Source organism: Stegodyphus dumicola, chromosome 5 (genome assembly GCF_044657685.1).
Source record: "Stegodyphus dumicola isolate Sdum_Otavi_A_Nest chromosome 5, ASM4465768v1".
NCBI classification, from domain to species: Eukaryota; Metazoa; Arthropoda; class Arachnida; order Araneae; family Eresidae; genus Stegodyphus; species Stegodyphus dumicola.
This window is the reverse complement of record NC_140772.1, coordinates 143,856,237-143,874,008: the sequence shown is the minus strand read 5'-3', so window position 1 is coordinate 143,874,008 and position 17,772 is coordinate 143,856,237. Positions and strand designations below refer to the sequence as shown.

Genomic DNA, 17,772 nt, shown 5'->3' with positions numbered 1-17,772 from the left:
CTGGCCTCGACGAATGACGACCTTGGTGGGTGAGCGAAGAAATTCAGGAGTAAACGCAGAAACGTTTCGCCGCTCGGACAGCCACTGCTCATTTTGTTTTTGCTTAAAATCGCAGGATTTTTATCCTTTTGAATTTTTTCGCCTCTGTGCGGGTGCGTATTGCACCACTATCCTCTCTAATCAACTGGCCGTATGGCATGATCAAAACCGATTGGATTAAGGCTCGTTGTAGCCAAGGCCAATTTTGTAAAAGATACCGATTAGATTAGATTCAAAAACACCTTACCGCAGCTCAGAGTGGCTCCATCTGGTGCTGACGCGGCCTACTATATCTTTGAGAGTTATATTACTCTCCAATTCTCTGATTCCCACATTCATTAAAATTCAATACCTTGAAAGGGTTGAAAAATCTAAAACTATGCACCTGGAATGCAAATGGCATTCTTTCCAAATTCCATGAGTTTAGAGACTATGTAGAAGAGAAGGATTTTGATATCATTTTTGTCCAAGAGACCAAACTCCAGCCAGGGAGAGCTCCCAAGCTTGTAAATTATGCACTTTATAAAAATGACAGGCAAGCTTCGAATACACGTGATGTTTATCATGGTGGCACTTGTATCTACATAAAAAATTCAATCCCGCATCGCAGAAGTGACACTCCAAATATGAGCAAACTTGAAGCAACAATTATCGAAATTTTTATTCAAAATTCACCATCCCTAGTCCTGATCTCTGCCTATCTTCCACCAGGTGGAAATTTTCCTGTGGTCGATTTTAATAAACTGCTCAATTTTTCAAATAATCTTATCATAGCTGGTGATTTAAATTGTCACCACCAGCATTGGCGTTGCCATAGATCAAACCCTGCTGGTCGTGGCCTCCTAAAATGGGCTCAGTGCGCCCAAATTAAAATCATTGCGCCGGATTCCCCCACTAGATATGGTTCACGGGGTGCCCCCTCTTTTATAGATTTGGCACTCTTTAGAAACATCCCTTTTGGATATCAAGTGACTGTTGAAAATTGTTTATCATCAGATCACAACCCCGTAACCATTGACCTTAGCTGTACTATTTTTACTCAAAATTTTCCGGCACTCGTCTCTACAAATTGGGACAATTTTCGCTTTAAATTAAATTCTAAAAGCATACCCTCCCTCGAAATTAAATCCAGCCATGATATTGACAAAGCAGTAGATCAGTTAACGAACACCCTTACTGATACTTATAAGGAAGTATCAAAACCCACCCTCAGACCCAATTTTCGTAAAATACCTCAAGAAATTAAACTCAAAATTAAAGAAAAGAATAAAGTACGGAGACTTTGGCAAAGAAATAGAAATCCTGGCTTAAAAATTCAACTCCGTACTCTCCAAAATGAGATCAAGGCATCATGTGACCAGTTCTTCCAATCACAATACACGAATTACATTCAGTCCTTAACGACCAATGATAACAGTCTTTGGCGCGCATCAGCCCGCCTACGCAAACACAAATCTAACATTCCGTCCTTAGCTACGGACGCAGCGGTGGCTCACACAGACGCTGAGAAATCCGAATTAATTGCGGATTCTCTTCAAACTCAATTTACACCACATAATGAAGGAATTTTTGCGAACAACGCAAGTTCTTTCCCACAAGATGTTGAACGTTTCCTCTCCTCGCCTTTTGCGAGAGAAATACAATATACATCCATGAGCGAGGTAAGTGTATACATTACCAAGCTCAAACCCAAAAAAGCCCCTGGTATGGACTCTATTTCTAATCGTATGATTAAAAATATACCCACCCATTATCTATTTTTCTTAGTAATGCTTATAAATTTTATGATACAGCATTGCTATTTTCCTCAAAGCTGGAAACAAGCACTTATTGTGCCTATTCCAAAACCAGGCCAAAGCCTTTCTAACCCTCAAAATTATCGACCTATCAGCCTCCTATCCTCGTTATCAAAGATATACGACTTTGTGTTACTTAAACGCCTGAATAATTTTCTCCGAAATCACAACGTTCTAATTGACGAACAATTTGGATTTCGAGCAAAACACTGCACCACGCACCAGCTGCTGAGGACAGTGGAGTTCATTCACGAAGGGTTTCGTAACAAAATGCTTACTGGCACTTTATTTCTTGACATAGCCAAAGCATTTGATAGGACTTGGCATATAGGAATTATTATCAAGCTCATACGACTTGACGTTTCGGCCCATTTAATTCATATAATTAATTCGTACCTCACTAATAGATCTTTTTCTGTACGAGTTAATTCTATCATTTCGACACCCCGTCCTATACTAAGCGGCGTCCCCCAAGGGTCACTTTTAGACCTAATTTTGTTCAACATTTTCATAAATGACATACCAAAATCACCAAGTATCACTCTTGCACTTTATGCAGATGATACGGCCATCCTAGCTCAACACAAACGCCTGGAAAACTTAGTCCAAAACATTCAGAGTTATCTCTCTAGCCTTGAGCACTGGCTCATCACTTGGAAAATAAAAATTAATGTTGCTAAATGTGCTGCTATGATATTCAAACGTAGCCCCCTCCCGTACCCTTCCATTAATATTAAATTCTTTGACGACTATGTTCCCTGGTCAAACTCTTACAAGTACCTAGGAGTTGTACTTGATTCTAAATTAACCTGGCGCCTTCACATTGAAAGTGTTCTCAATAAAGCGAAAGGTGCTAGAGCCCAACTTTACCCATTTTTAGCTCGGAAGAGCCAACTGTCAATTAAAAACAAAATTCTTCTCTATACATCAATTATAAGACCTGTCTTCATGTATGCATGTACAATCTGGGGTACTGCTGCAAAAACTCATGTGAAAAAACTTCAATCCTTTCAAAGTAAGACCCTACGTATGGCCCTGAATGCAGCCTGGTACGTCCGTACAGATGTGATTCATTCGGACCTAAATATTAAACCTGTAGATTACCATATTAAAAAGCTTAGTCAAAATTTATTCCTCAAAATTGAACAGATTGATAACCGAGCACTTCAGCGGATTCCTGCATACGATCCTGCTATTCGCAGCTCACAGAAGAGACCGAGAGCCGTGATTGGCCGAGAGTTCGGCATCTACCCTCCATCCAAAAGGACAAGACACGCCCTCTCAACATCAGTTCCAGCTCCCGCGCCAAGAAGGAAGGACGTCTCTTCAGCGAGCTGCCATATAATTGCTTATTACATCTTCTGCAACCACTATCAAGATCTTCAAGCAAAGTTATCAATCTGTTTACTTAAGAATCACATCTCCCGCAGATTTCAAATCTGCCTAAGAATATTTTCATCGCGATCTCTATAATTATTTGCACTCCCTAACACAAGCCACATGCCAATGAGCCTATTAATTGTAAAATCTTTCCTATCCGCTTTTTGCTTTAGTGTTTGTACTGTGTATATAAAATTATAAAAAACCAAAAAAAGTATAAAATTAAAATACAAAAAAAATTTTTAAAAAAAAAAAAATTATGAAACTTAAGTTTTTATTTCTCATCTCTATCCCTAAACTCTCTCGAGCCTGTGGCTCCCTCTAGTGTGCATCAAGTAAATCACTTATGCCAAATTTTTCTTATTTCTGCTCGCTTTTATTAATTCTGATGTGGAGGTAGATGGTTTTGAACCATAGGAACTCCGAAATTTTTAAAATCATTGGCATTGGCAGTAGTGCACGGCACCGCAACCGTGAAGTTTAGTCTTAGCGCAAGTGGTTAAACTCTAAAGGAAAAGAAAATATTTTTTGGCGCAAGTAAATTAATTCATGGATTAGTTATTTTCAGAGAAAAAAAAAAAAAAAAACTACGAAAATCCGTTTTTAAAATTATTGCGAAAAATCCAAGAAGAAACGTCCTTTGATAAAACGTTTCTTCTTGGATTTTTCGCAATAATTTAAAAACGGATTTTCTTTTTGTCAAAGAGCGTTTCTTCTTAACACGTGTTTCTCAATTTCCTGTACGCATCGCGGAGAGGATAATTCTGACCGCCAGGTTCCGTCGCCAAATCCCTTGGCAAATTTTCCCTCCGCATTCTAGCGGCGTAATAGCATTTTACTTGTATGGAACCTTTTCTTCTTTACATAGACGTTCTTTGTTGGTTAGAATAATAATGGGATTTGGCGACATCTTGATGCGCAGTAAACGGGTCATTTTGGTCTTGGCGACAATTTTCAAAATCGTGCCAAAGCCTTACCGTATACTAGAATTTTACCGCAAAATCTTTTTAAACCCTTTTTTTTTTTCTTTTTAATAAATACCTTGCCATTTTGCAGTAAAATAAAAAAATAGTAATCAGTCATCTAGGCTAGCCATGTAATATAACTATATTCGCTAAAATATAGATGATTATTCTAATTCAATTTTTAAGTAATTATTTTTATGTTATTCATATAATTTAATGTTGCTTCTTCCCTCTAAATTTATTAATTATTAGTAAATAATATTTCCAAATTTCAGGAAATTTTCTCTCGCGTAATCCTGAAATTAATTATAGCAGTATGATGACATACCATCACGAAATTTAATGCACATATTTTTTCCTTATGTATGCTGCAAAATAAATATAAAATACCTCAATTTATTAAAATAGATTTCTTTCTTTCGTTTAGCTGCAGAATGTCTGCAAAAAAAGCCTTATTTTATTCCAGATTGGGAAGATTCTAATCTCAATCTTCAGTGGAGAAAACAACAACTATTATAATTATATTTGTGTTTTCAAGTGTTAAGGTTTTAAGAACATACCTCACGCAAATTAAATTTACCTAAAATCTAACCTAACTATTTAGCATTGCGTTGTGATTTATAAGGACCGGATTAGCCTCGTGTTGAACTGGTGATGATCATGAGTAATAATTAAATAAAACATACATTGTTTATCCAATATATATATCTTAAATTTTATTAAGTTTCTTAAGTGGAAAACTAAACAAAATTATCAAACAAAGTATACCAAGAATAATTAAGAATAAATGTCCTCTGGGATTTATTGAATAATTAAGTGAATTTGCTACACAATACAAGTAATACCATAATTAATTTACCTCTTAGCACAGCCAACGTACATTACGCGGATAGACTGGAATTTTCTTGAAACACACCTGGAAAAGTCAGGGAATTTCATTCTCCTGTTTGAGTGGCAACCCTGTTAATTTATTAACACCTCAAAATACCAATGACTAAGCCCATACATCTTTCTGCAGAAAATTATCTACCATGTGCCAATCTATAACAGAAAATAACTTAATTAATGCAAGCTAGGTTTTGTTGTTACACTTTAATTCTAAGTACAAAATGTGTAATTTTCTATTGCTGTGATGCAGAATTTAGGAAAATTTTATCTATATTTCTGTCTAGAATCAAAAAAGGATGCTTCATTTCTAGTGTTTGTGTGAATAAAAGTTTATTAATCACATGCACCACAGTGTTTACACCAGGCATCTGTTGTTTAGGGCGTTTTCTTCAGCTATGTTGCATATCTTCATTACTTTTATCAGCACCTGAAGAAGAATCTTTGACATCAGTATTTCTCATTTTAACTTCTATTACAATATCAGTATTGCTTGGATCTTCACACATAACAGCATTATCATTGCATGTTTGAAGAAGCTTCAAATTAAATTCTGAAAGTATTCAAATAACATTTTTTATTCCTAACCTCTTAAAGATGTATATATTCTCATTTTCATCATTTTCCAATTCAGTTCTCTGTTTTATATGTCTTGTGTTAAAACCAAAAAAAAATTCAGATGTCTGATTTTGGAACAGATCGCCAAAACTTTAGTGAAACATTTCATTGAACATTGAAACATTTCATCAAGAAGTGAAACAATATATCTACTTGCTTTCTGTACTTTTCTAAATGCTTAAAAGGAGACTGGTTTTTGTAATAACACATCAGACTCCTGATCATGCCTTAGTCAAAAATTTTAGAATCGAAGTTGCATTTGGGAGTAAGAAAAATAATTCGTTTTAAGTTTTGATATATATATATGTGTGTGTTTAATAAAGTTGTCAATATTTTATTTTTGGGCCAAAAAACATCCATCCTACATTCATAGCATGACTTCAAACAACTTGGGCATTATGCAAACCTTACAATTAGATTTATAGAAAACAGAAAGAATTTTTACATTATTTAAAGATTTTTGCTGAGATTTTCCAGTTACCAAAACCATATGATATTTAGTGACATTGATATCAGTACACAAAAGAATGTAATTCATACTTTTGATGTTTTTTGACCAATGCATTTTTGACTTTTTGAAACCAAATTTGAACATTTGGTCATGTTGTAACATCATCTTGTAGAACAGCTCAACTTCACTAATGGTGAATATGTCTTTCTCTTGGCAAGAGACATTAAACACCACCACCTCTCTAATTTCTTGACATTTGATTTGGAAATGCTTCCTGATTCTCAGACAATTTTTCCTGGGAAAAAAAAAAAATATATATATATATATATATATATATATTGTTCTGTTTTAATTTATCGAATTAGCTCAGTGGTTCTTCTTTTTTGCCCCATGCATCCCTTTCATCATTGGTAGCCAATCATTCTGCCCTCACCCCCACTTTCCAAAAATCTAAAAATGTATATGCATTTATTTAAATTTAGGTTATTTTTAAATGTGTTGTATAAATTAAATCAGAAGAAAGTATAGAAAATGTTGATAAATACCAAACCATGAATAAAAGTAGTTTTTTTTTTTTTTTTTTAATGCATATGCATAAACTAAAACTAAATACTTAACAGGTAAATAAAAGTCTGCTTCCTCTCTTAAACTAAAATATATTTCCCTGGTTAAGAACAACTGAATTAGCCGTATGAGCATAAAGAACCATTGGCATATTTAATAGCCTTTATCAGAAGATTTCTCCGAATATTGGCAGATTATGGCTTTTTTGAATGGCGAGCCACCATCATGCAAAATATATGAAGAAGGACCCTATTCAAAAGACAGAACTTATACAGCATTTTAAATATTGAAACAAAAAGCTCATAAGGATAAAAAACTTCGTTATAGCTCCAAGCTCATAGGAATTTATTCACTTTTTCCCTGAATTGTTAAGATTTCAAAATTTATTATTTCTGTTTGAAACACAGAAAAGTTGGGAATAGAGATAAAAAGAACACCTTGTAAAATCTCAGTTTTATAAAATATATGGGCTATGGATCCTAACGTCCGGTACTCAGAAGGTTTCAAAAGTTTGTAATTAAAACTTGCAGAAATTCTGAAAAAAAAAAGTATGAAAAATATAAAAAAATATCCATAAAGTTCATTATATCTAATTTTCATGCAGTTTTAAAGTCTGCTTTAGTAACTTAAAATGTATAGGAAATTGGACTAGATCAGAAAGTTTTGATTATTATATCCAGAGGTTCATTCTAAACTAGATTTGCTAGAGCAGGATTGGACTTCATTCACAGGATTAAAATTATTCCATATTCATTAGTCAATACAATACTTATTACTGTTTCTGACCTGCATGTATTTTAATACCTGGTTATCTTTTATTACTAACTTTTGATGAACTTTGGTAACTTTTACTAACTTTTGATAGTATGGGAAAGAAATGGCTAAAGCCAGATTGAACAATATTTTGTTCAGTCTGGCTTTAGCCATTAAATATGAGAAAAACTGTGACACTGAACTTTTCTTTTTTCCATGAGTATGAATTTTTAACAGTGTTGTTATTTTTCTTTTTACTATCAGACTTTAGATAACTTAAAACTGAACTTGGGGAAACAATTTTGAAGAATCAAAAATTCATCTTTTCAAGAAAAGTTAATATTAATTATTCATTTTGAGGATTCAGAATGGCATATAAAAATTTAGATTGTAGATAAAGAGTTCAAGTAACTAAAGTAATGTTGTTTTATACGTCTTGTGTTTAAACCTTTCTCTCTTATGCTGCTTCATCTTGCCAGCTCCATGAGATACAATGCAATGTTCCATGAGATGCAATGTTTACATCAGCAGCATTAATTTGAAAAGGAATCTTGATTCAGACTAATATATTTTTCTCTGAAAAGAATGGTTTTTAACCTTTGTGTGATCCCAACCCAAAAAATTTCATCTTTATAAGATTAGGTCTGGTCCCAACAATTTACTCAAAATTCTTTTTCCATTTTCTTTAGTGTTGATTATTTTAACAAAAGATCTTTAGCACATTTTTGTTCACAGTATAAAATACTGGCATATATAAAACTGCATTCAGTTATCCATCCCTAAACTAATTAATTCTGTATTCAGCATAGTGCAATTTCCTCTGGCCAGAATCATTAAAAGAATTTGTTCTGATTTTTATATGCATATCTATTCTGATCACCAAAAATTTATAATTTTATTCAGTATGAAATTGGTTAGTTTGTTCTAAATTGATTCTTCTATAAAGATCTTGTGGCATAAAAAAAAATCAAAATTAAACTCAATTATTTAATAACTGTTTCAGCATATTGAAAACTTCCATACAAAATATTAAATACCAGAAGAGAAGATTGAGAAACACTTGAAAAAAAAATAATTTTTTTTTCTGGTCTCTCCATCTTATTTAAAATAAGTAGGTTGTAGTTTAAATTAAATTTAGGCAGATTAATTGAAAGTTAACACTTGGAAGGAAGCATACTATGTTAACAATCAATTATTGGTGTACACAGTTCAGTAAAACATTTTGCTCATAAAGTTTAAGCATTGTTTTTAAATTCTACTGCAATATTTTTCCTGAATGTTGAGAAATTTCAAAATATGAAAATACCTGATCATTCATGAAGTCTTCAATGTGAATATGCAGCTTTATCAGTAACATTTCCTTTGCAAATGTTTAATAGATCTTCTGGATTTGAGCATTTTGATACATTTATAAATATTATTCCCCTTCAAATTGTTCCACTATTCATGAAAAATGCTTAGAAAACTTAAATTACAAATTCCCCAAAGGGCCTCTTGGGCAGCCCTACAAAGTCTTTGAACAAAGCAAAAAGTTGATACCATCTGTAGAATTACTATCTGTAACATCATTAAGATCAGTGCAGCTGTAGAGGTGGTTGCCAGTCATGTCAGTGCAACCATTTAATAAACAGATTAACGAGTTTACTAGACCCATTGGGATGATCTGGTAACTTTTTGAACTTCTGAAGACTAGTTTGAGGTCTGATATAACTACTTTAAGAATCCAGTACCAAATCATGGCCCAATGATTAGGAAATGCATATTTACTAAATGATGTTTTATTTCAAATTAATGATGTGATGTATGATGTAAAATTTATACAACCAAATAAAATGTTTTTGGCTGTCAATATGTTATTTCATTCAATTCCAATAATGTTGCCATGTAGTTCTCATTTGAGACCCACTGGCTTAGAGGATTAATAATCAGTTTGAGAAATCTGAAATATTTTTTGCATGAAAACTACTGCAATCTAAGTATTTAGTAACAAAATTTAGTTCAGAGTTTCGATTTTGGAAATAAGAATTTAATTTTTATTTTATAGAACACAAGACATTCATCCTTCATTTGAAGCTTTTGAAACAAGAGAAGGTTTACCCTATTTTCATTGCCCTGAGTGCTCAAGTAAACAAGGTAAATATTTTTCTCAAAAAATTGCCTTAATAACATTTTTTAATTATTATTTTATTTGTATGTATGTATAACAAATTATCTAGAATTTCATTGTTGATAAAGTATTATTAATAATTTATGTAAATTGTGTCAGCAATTGTATAGAGTATAGCGTATTGTATAGAGCAGCGGTTCTCAACCTTTTGACTAACACATACCATCTAAACAAAAACTGAAAAACTTTAGTACCACCACTACATTTTACAATGATTATTTTTCAATTTCTCAATAGAAATATATTGCCATTTGCACAATCTGTTGGCTATTTGTATTAAATAAGCACACATAAAAAATACTAGATTAAAATTTGTTTACCACTTTAATTATCAAAATTTGAGTTATAATACTTTTAATTCTAAAACTTAAAGTGAAATTTAGCCTGTGTACTAGAGATTATATTCTTTATGTCTGATATTATTTCACTTAATTTTGACCGTAAATTAGGATACACTTTTAATTTTGTTCTGCATTTATTTTTCAAATATAACATGAAAGGAAATCCTTGTTCACACAAATAGGTTGTGCAAAATGGCAGTGAAAATTTAATAGCTTTATTTGAAATGTCTTTAAATCCGATTTTTCGGTTCAGCAGAAAGTTAACAAGTGTGTTATTTTTGAAATTTCATTTAGAGTTCAATCACAGGAAATTTCTGACAATTGTTCTTTTTCTTCACGGGATAAAATTTCAGGTACATTTGAACAAAATGGATTTCTAAACAAATTTTCTTTTTCATAATCCTTGAGAAAATACATGCTGTAATTATTTATCAGTACAAAACTATTATTTTTAATGTTGGATGCTAATTCTTTTAGTTTCAAATTATTTTTGGTTAGAAAACTGTCTAAAAGTAGTAAAATGCTTAAAATACTATTATCCAATTCTTTGAATTTTAGTCCAAGTTCTTTTAACATTGCATTTATTTTATCTCTAATGGAAAACAAACTAACACTTTGACCTTGTAATCCTAAATATAATTCATTTAACTTTCCAAAGGTCTCAGCTAAGTATGCTAAACATCTAAACCATAATTCACGAAGTAAACATTTTTGCAATTCAAATTTTGAATCACAGAGGAAAACTTGAATTTTTTATCAAAGTTCAAAAAGACGATTTAAAACTTTGCCTCTAGATAACCCCCTTACTTTGGAATGTAACAAAAGCGTCTGATGCTCACTGCCCATCTCTTAGCATAAAATCGTAAATATTCTTGAATTTAAAACTTAGCTTTTAATAAAATTAACAATTTTCACTGCTTGATTCAAAAAAATTTTGGGGATTGTTTTGGATACTACAGTTTTATGATGAATATAGCAGTGAGTAAATTTAGTTTCAGGTGCGACTTTCTTTATTTGAGAAATAATACCGGAATGTTTTCCTGTTAAAACCTGAGCTCCATCACTGCATATGGCAATGTGCCAAGGAATATCATTTTAAGATATAAAATTGTCATTAACTTTGAAAATTTCATTTGTAGTTACTTTATTATGAAGAGATTCACAAAATAAATAATCTTCGGCAATGCGTTAATCTTCTTTGAAATATATGTAAATTAATAATTGAACAAAGATCGTTAAATCAGTACTTTCATTCAATAGCAATGCGAAATACTCACTATGTTTTATTTTTTAAATAAGTGTCTCTTTTATAGAATTTGCCATTTCGTGAATTTGTCGACTTTTAGATCATTCCGGATATTGGACGTCCGGATTTCATACTTTGTACTGTATCTTTCTTTCTGTGGTAAAGCAGATAAAAACACTGTTTGAAACAGCTGTTTGCCCAAAGTGAAAGGATGTAGCAGCCTTATAATATCAAAAGCTGGTTAATGCAGCATAGTGCATATTTCCTCATTTAAAGGTGGTAGAATAAGTTCTTCACCAATGCTGTGTATGGCTTTCTGACTTTGCTGTCAGTAAAGAAATGTTCTAAGAAATATGCAATTCATCTCTTCTTGCTCAGATAATAAAGTTTTCAAATATTCTTCTTTGACTCTTTTTAAAAAAGTCCCCCCTTTCTTTGAGAGGGGGGTCACTACTGACTTTTATCAAATGATTGATTCTTAAGCTTCATTTATTTGTTTGACAAAGTTTAATTGAATAGAAGGCACATAGGTAAAGTACTATGTCCTGGTAATGGAGTAAAGCCATATTTTAAATATTAAATAATGTATTATCTGCAGTTTTTCTTCAGCTCATTCGTAACAGGACAAAATTTCTTTTATTTTACTCTGGACGTAAAAAGTGTTTCCAGTCATTATTGCTATTTACACTATTTTTGCAGAGAAAAAAAAAGGGGGCACCCTTAAAAAAATAATCCTATCATCTCAAAATTTTGTATATAAATTCCTTTTTGCCAAGTACACAAATGATTAAATTTTCAAAGCTATTGAGAGTAAACTTCATTCATAGAGCACATTTCTACTATGCAACTATCATTGTATAAAACAGGTAAAAACTGCACATGGTTTATCATTTCTCATTGTTGGCACTACAGCTCCCTGGAGATGTAACCATTAATACCATTATGACATTGTCGAAGATTGGATGATTTCAAACATGGTCACATGATAAAAATGTGTGAAGCGGGCTGGTCATACCGAGCAATAAGACACTACTCGAACCATATGCACATTTTAGTGAAAAGGTGCTGGCAACAATGGCTGCTGCATGGTACTTATAAGCATAATGAAGGCTCTGGAAGGTAAAGGTGCATAAAAGAAAGGCAAGATCGGATGATTGTGCAACAAGCCTGAACTACCCCAACAGCATCATTATTTGCTATTTAACGTGCTACAGCATCTTCCATACCATCCGTGACACCTTCCACCATTTCATGATGCTTGTAGGTAGGGTTGCACTCGGGATGTTCTTTAAGACATTCGCCTTTAACCCCAAAACATCAACAGGCTTCTGGAATGGTGTTAAAATTAATTATCACGGCTACCAGCTGATTGGCATCCAAAATGTTCAGTGATGAATCTATCTTCCTTCTTGATGCAGATTACCATTGGTCCATGTGTGGTGGGACCAGGGCCAGCAGTCCCAATGAGCCTTTGCTTTACAATGGCACACAGCCATTAGTCCTGCTGTGATGGTGAGAGGGACTCTTATGACAGCAGGTCAGCCTTAGTCATCCTGCATACAATGTTAAGAGCTCAACAGGTTGATGACATCATGTGCCTATTTGTGTTACCTGTCATAGCGTAGCATCCTGGAGCCATTTTCTATCAAAATACTGCTAGACCCCATACAGCTCGCATATCTCTGCATTGTATCCAAGCTGTTAATACTCTTCCTTGCCAGCAAGGTCTCCAGATCCTTCGCCAGTTGAACATGTATGAGGTATGTTAGGCTGCCAGATTTGGACTCCGTAGAATGCTGCAGATCTGCAGCAACAGTTGAGGATTGGCTGGCAGAATGTATCACAGGATGAGATTAGGAGTTTATCATTCCTTACCTCACTGTTTACAAGCATGCATTGCCCTGAGGGGGGTTTCACCAATTACTGATTTCAACATTCAGTGTGTGATTGCTAGTCACTGATGGATCCTGTGGCCTTGAAATTTTAATCATTTTGTTACCTGTGTGTTACTTTTATACAAATTTATTTTCATTAAATTTCATTAAAAAACAATAACCTTTTTCATGGTGCTTCTCCTCCCACCCCCTTTCCAAATTGGTATATATAGTACAAAATCCGTAATCCGGACTCGTCAAGGCCTTTTTTTTTTTTTTTTTTTTTTTTTTTTTAAATCATTTTAGTTTTGCAATAAATGTGGCTTTTATGGCGTGTTGTCCAAGGCAGGTTGTAAAGGTGTAACAGTAAGGTTGGAAAAGCATTTTCTAAAGCATTTTTTACGTAATTTTAATAACTATTTTTATGTAGATATTTATATTAAACACATCAAAACAATAAAGTTAATAAATATGGTATCACATTGTTGTCTTTTTTTTTATTTAAAAGTTGGATGCATTGCAGGGAAAACTGGTGATCAGTGGACATGATATCACATATTTGATCACCCATAGATCCATCAAAAACTGTTTACTGTCAAAAATATTTTGCATTTTCGAATTTAGGACAGAACATATATTAATTTTCAGCAATTAAAAAAAAATGCTTTCTGAGGGTCAAAAATTCGGGAAAAAAAATCCAACCTAGAAGGGGTGAAACAAATCTTCTTTCTTCCCCCCCCCCCGCATGAAATTGTCAGTGTTTCTGTTTAAGTGAGTGCATTAACCCTTTCTGGTACTCTACCTTTTAAAGTTAAAGTCTCAGCAAAAAAAAAAAAAAAAAAAAAAAAAAAAAAAAGGAGGCAGTCAAATCAGGCCTAGAGGAGCACACAGGTAAAAGTTTGTGCAGATAGCACTTATCATTTTAATTCTGTGGGTGTGCCCGAAACGAGCGCACTGAATGAATAGAGCTTCGAAAAGAGTGCTAAAAGGAGCATTGCTGGGAAGCACGTAAAAGAGCAAGAGATTTTGCCTACAATTAAAAAACATTAAATTCTGAATACTGTAAATATTTAGCATTACCCAGGGTATGCCATGGGGAAGCATGCTACTTTACACCCCCGCCTAAAAAAGCTCATTTTATCTGATAGGTTATATGATGATTACATGCGTGTGAATGGAAAAAAAGTAACTTGGGTATATGATATTTACATTTCATATTTACACATTAATCCTTTTTTTTTTTTTTTTCATGGTGGTACTTTTCGAAGAACGTGACACCACCTTTGAAAAAGCACAACCCAATACAGCACAAAATCTGTAATCTGGAATGATCTATAATCCGGACCTCAAAGCCACAAACTTTTTTTTTTTTTTTTTTTGTATGCTTTATGCACGCGCGTTTAATGTTTACACATGCGCGTTTAGCACAAAAAACGAAACAACTTGCATTGAAAGAAATGTTTAATAAAGTAAACAAATAAATATTAAGCTTTTTTTGTAAATTCTGATACCCTTTAGATCATACGAGGGCCATCCAGGAAGTAGATTACGTTTCCGTCTGTGTCCGCTAGGGGCGGGGCTAGCGCGGCCATCTTGGGGTCAGAGCGTTGCGCAGCTCAGTCTGCATCTAGCCATGCTAGTGAGAGGTTCGTGCTGTGCTCCGTTCAGATACTGTGACGGTTTGAAATGTCTTTGTTAATTGAAAATCCCGCGAGGTGCGCTCAGTAATAAGGTTTCTGACTGCAAAAAACTGTAAACCGATAGAAATCTATCGGCAGCTTCGTGAAGTGTATGGGGACAACATTATCACTGAAGGTGGAGTGCGTCAGTGGGTCATAAGATTTCAAAATGGCCGAACCAATGTTCACGACGAAGATCGAAGTGGGAGACCCAGCATAGTGACCGCCGAACTTCTCGAAAAAGTCGATGCTAAAGTCCGTGAAAATCGAAATTTCACAATAACGGAACTTTCTTTGAGTTTTCCACAAATTTCGCGAAGTTTGTTGCACGAAATCATCAGCGAAAAGCTTGGTTACCACAAGTTTTGTGCAAGATGGATTCCAAAAATCTTGACAGAGGACCACAAAAATCAGCGAATGGCTGCAGCGTTGAACTTTTTGGACGCTTACCATAAGGATGGTGACTCTTTACTCGATCGCATCGTTACTGGTGACGAAACATGGGTGAAACATGTGAACTGTGAAACGAAATTGCAATCAATGCAGTGGGGGCACACAAGTTCTCCCCAAAAACCCAAGAAATGCATACAAACAATGTCGGCAAGGAAGATGATGGCAACTGTTTTTTGGGACAGAAAAGGTGTAATTTTGGTGGACTTCCTGGAAAGAGGCACTACAATAAACTCTCAAAGGTATTGCCAAACTCTCCAAAAACTCAGAAGAGCAATTCAAAACAAGCGCAGAGGAATTTTGAGCTCTAAGATCTTGTTGATTCACGACAACGCCCGGCCCCACACGGCAAATGTCACTCGTAAAGTTCTTGAATCTTTTAAGTGGGAGTTGTTTCCTCATCCGCCGTACAGTCCTGACCTGGCACCGAGCGACTTCCACCTATTCCCAGCAATGAAGAAGTGGCTGGCTATGCAGCGTTTTGATGACGACGCACAGCTGCAAGAAGAGGTAACGAAGTGGTTGAAGGCGCAGGCGGCCGAATTTTTCGACGAAGGAATTTCCAAGCTCGTACATCGCTACGATAAATGCCTTAATTTGTATGGTGACTATGTAGAAAAGTAGTATTTGAGTGTGGCTTTCATCTGTATATAATAAAATTTGTTTCCTATACTTTGTTTATTTTTTTATTCCAAAACGTAATCTACTTTCTGGATAGCCCTCGTAATTGCTTTTTATTTCATAAATTACGGTTTCATATTTTGAATTGTATAATTTCTGCATGCCATCTTACCAGACTTAAATTGATGATCTATAATCCGGGAAAACCCTTAATCTGTAATCGCCGAAGTCCCGATGAGTTTGGATTACGGACTTCGTACTGTATTGCATGTTTTGCACATGTGCCAGGATCCCTGTCCGATTCACTATCTGAAAGCAATTCATGTAGTTCTTTCAGTGCATCAGAAATAGTCAGCCCTCTTCGATCCATTTGGAAAATAATTAAAAATCGGAAAAAAAATAAACTAATATTATATCTACAGTTTGAAATTATAAACTATAAAATTAAATTAAATAAATGTCTACTAACTATTAAACATAGCACTAACAAAACTTCTTTGAACGAAAGCAAAAAAGAGAATTGCTCTAGTGAAAAACCAAACAGCTAGCTGATAAAATTACCCCTTACCTTCAGATAATCACTCTAACAGTTTTTTAGTTGTTAACCAAACCTCCCTTCCCCCAAAAAAGACAAAAGAAAAAAGAGAAAAACAGGAAATGAAACACAGATGTGGACCCACCTTTCTGTTATGAATGACCTGACCTATGAGCTGCAGAGAAACAAAGATATTGGTTTTGTTCTTGTCCTAGCCTATCAGTGAGCCCACTCTGGGCACACCTGATGTTCACCATTCGTTTTTAGGCAAGATTTCAAAGTAAAAATTTAAAACTAGTATAGAATAAGGAAATTAGCATACAGCCAAGAAAATAACATAGAAATTTCTTGTCAAACAATCCTTTTTATATCCTTAAAAAAAATCTTTACGATTTCTTTGAAAAATGAGTGTCTTTAAAAACTAAACATGGCTAAAATATATGGACTGGTTTGTCTTGGGCTGCCATCTACTATAAATAAAGACAGTTTAGAGTAACCTTATAGTAACCTAAAAATTCTTTTTCATTAAATTTTCCTGTGCATACAGAGGGAAATTTTTAGGTGTGCCCAGATCGGGTGTACCATGCCACAAAGGGTTAAAGAAGTTTGGATTCCTTTCATCAAACAGTATCAGCAAATTAAAGATATTATTGCATGTGTACTGGTTCATTAGGGATTGAATGCACACAGAACCATGATAGCTTGATCAAATTTATTTTCACAAACGAAACACTTTACAATTGTAGAACTTTCCACAAAAGTACTCATACGCCTCTTCCCAATATGGTAGAGCACAGTCAGCAGTTACTGCTTTAAACTACTAAGAATGATAAATAGAACACAATGCAAATAGCAAAGCTTGCACAAAGATCCAACTTCGAACTGATGCTCTCTCTCTGGGCTTATATAGTTTTCTCCCCGTGACAAATAATCTCTAGTACCTTCCATTTTTTGAAATTATTGGAAGGCCTATAGAGTTAAAGTTACATATAGGGATCAATTATAGTTATACAAGGACCAGACCAAATGGTCACCAAGTTTCTCGACAAAAATCAGTTGCCAAAACCACCACCGCCAGCTTGGCAATATCTCGCTTATTTAGCAAAACAGCCATTTACCTCGATGTTCAATATATCTGCTACTTTGCAAGCAAGTAAGATATGTTTAAATATTACAAATACAAAATAAAGCAGCTTATCTTCTATAAAGCCATGTGCATTGACATAGATAGGGCTTAGGAGCACAGCTTTCTAGTAGCAATTGTAATTTATGTTCCAAGAAATCTAAACACTGTCGTCTGGGTCTGACAGAGATATTACTAATGATGCTACCTAATCCACTGAATGAGCTTAATATCGACTTTAGATGATACTGTATAGCCGACTGCTGAATAGCCAGGCATGATGTG

At 34.1% G+C, this 17,772-nt stretch overlaps 1 protein-coding gene across 3 annotated transcripts in view; it reads left to right on the top strand.

Moving 5' to 3' along the window:
- LOC118205713 (uncharacterized) overlaps nucleotides 1-17,772 on the top strand; it is a 260,563-nt gene that overhangs the window by 231,839 nt on the left and 10,952 nt on the right. For all 3 annotated transcript variants that reach the window (XM_085817148.1, XM_085817147.1, XM_085817146.1), the window contains one exon: nucleotides 9,496-9,584. In XM_085817148.1, coding sequence (XP_085673274.1) covers nucleotides 9,496-9,584 — 89 coding nt within the window. The remainder of the gene's footprint in view (nucleotides 1-9,495; nucleotides 9,585-17,772) is intronic.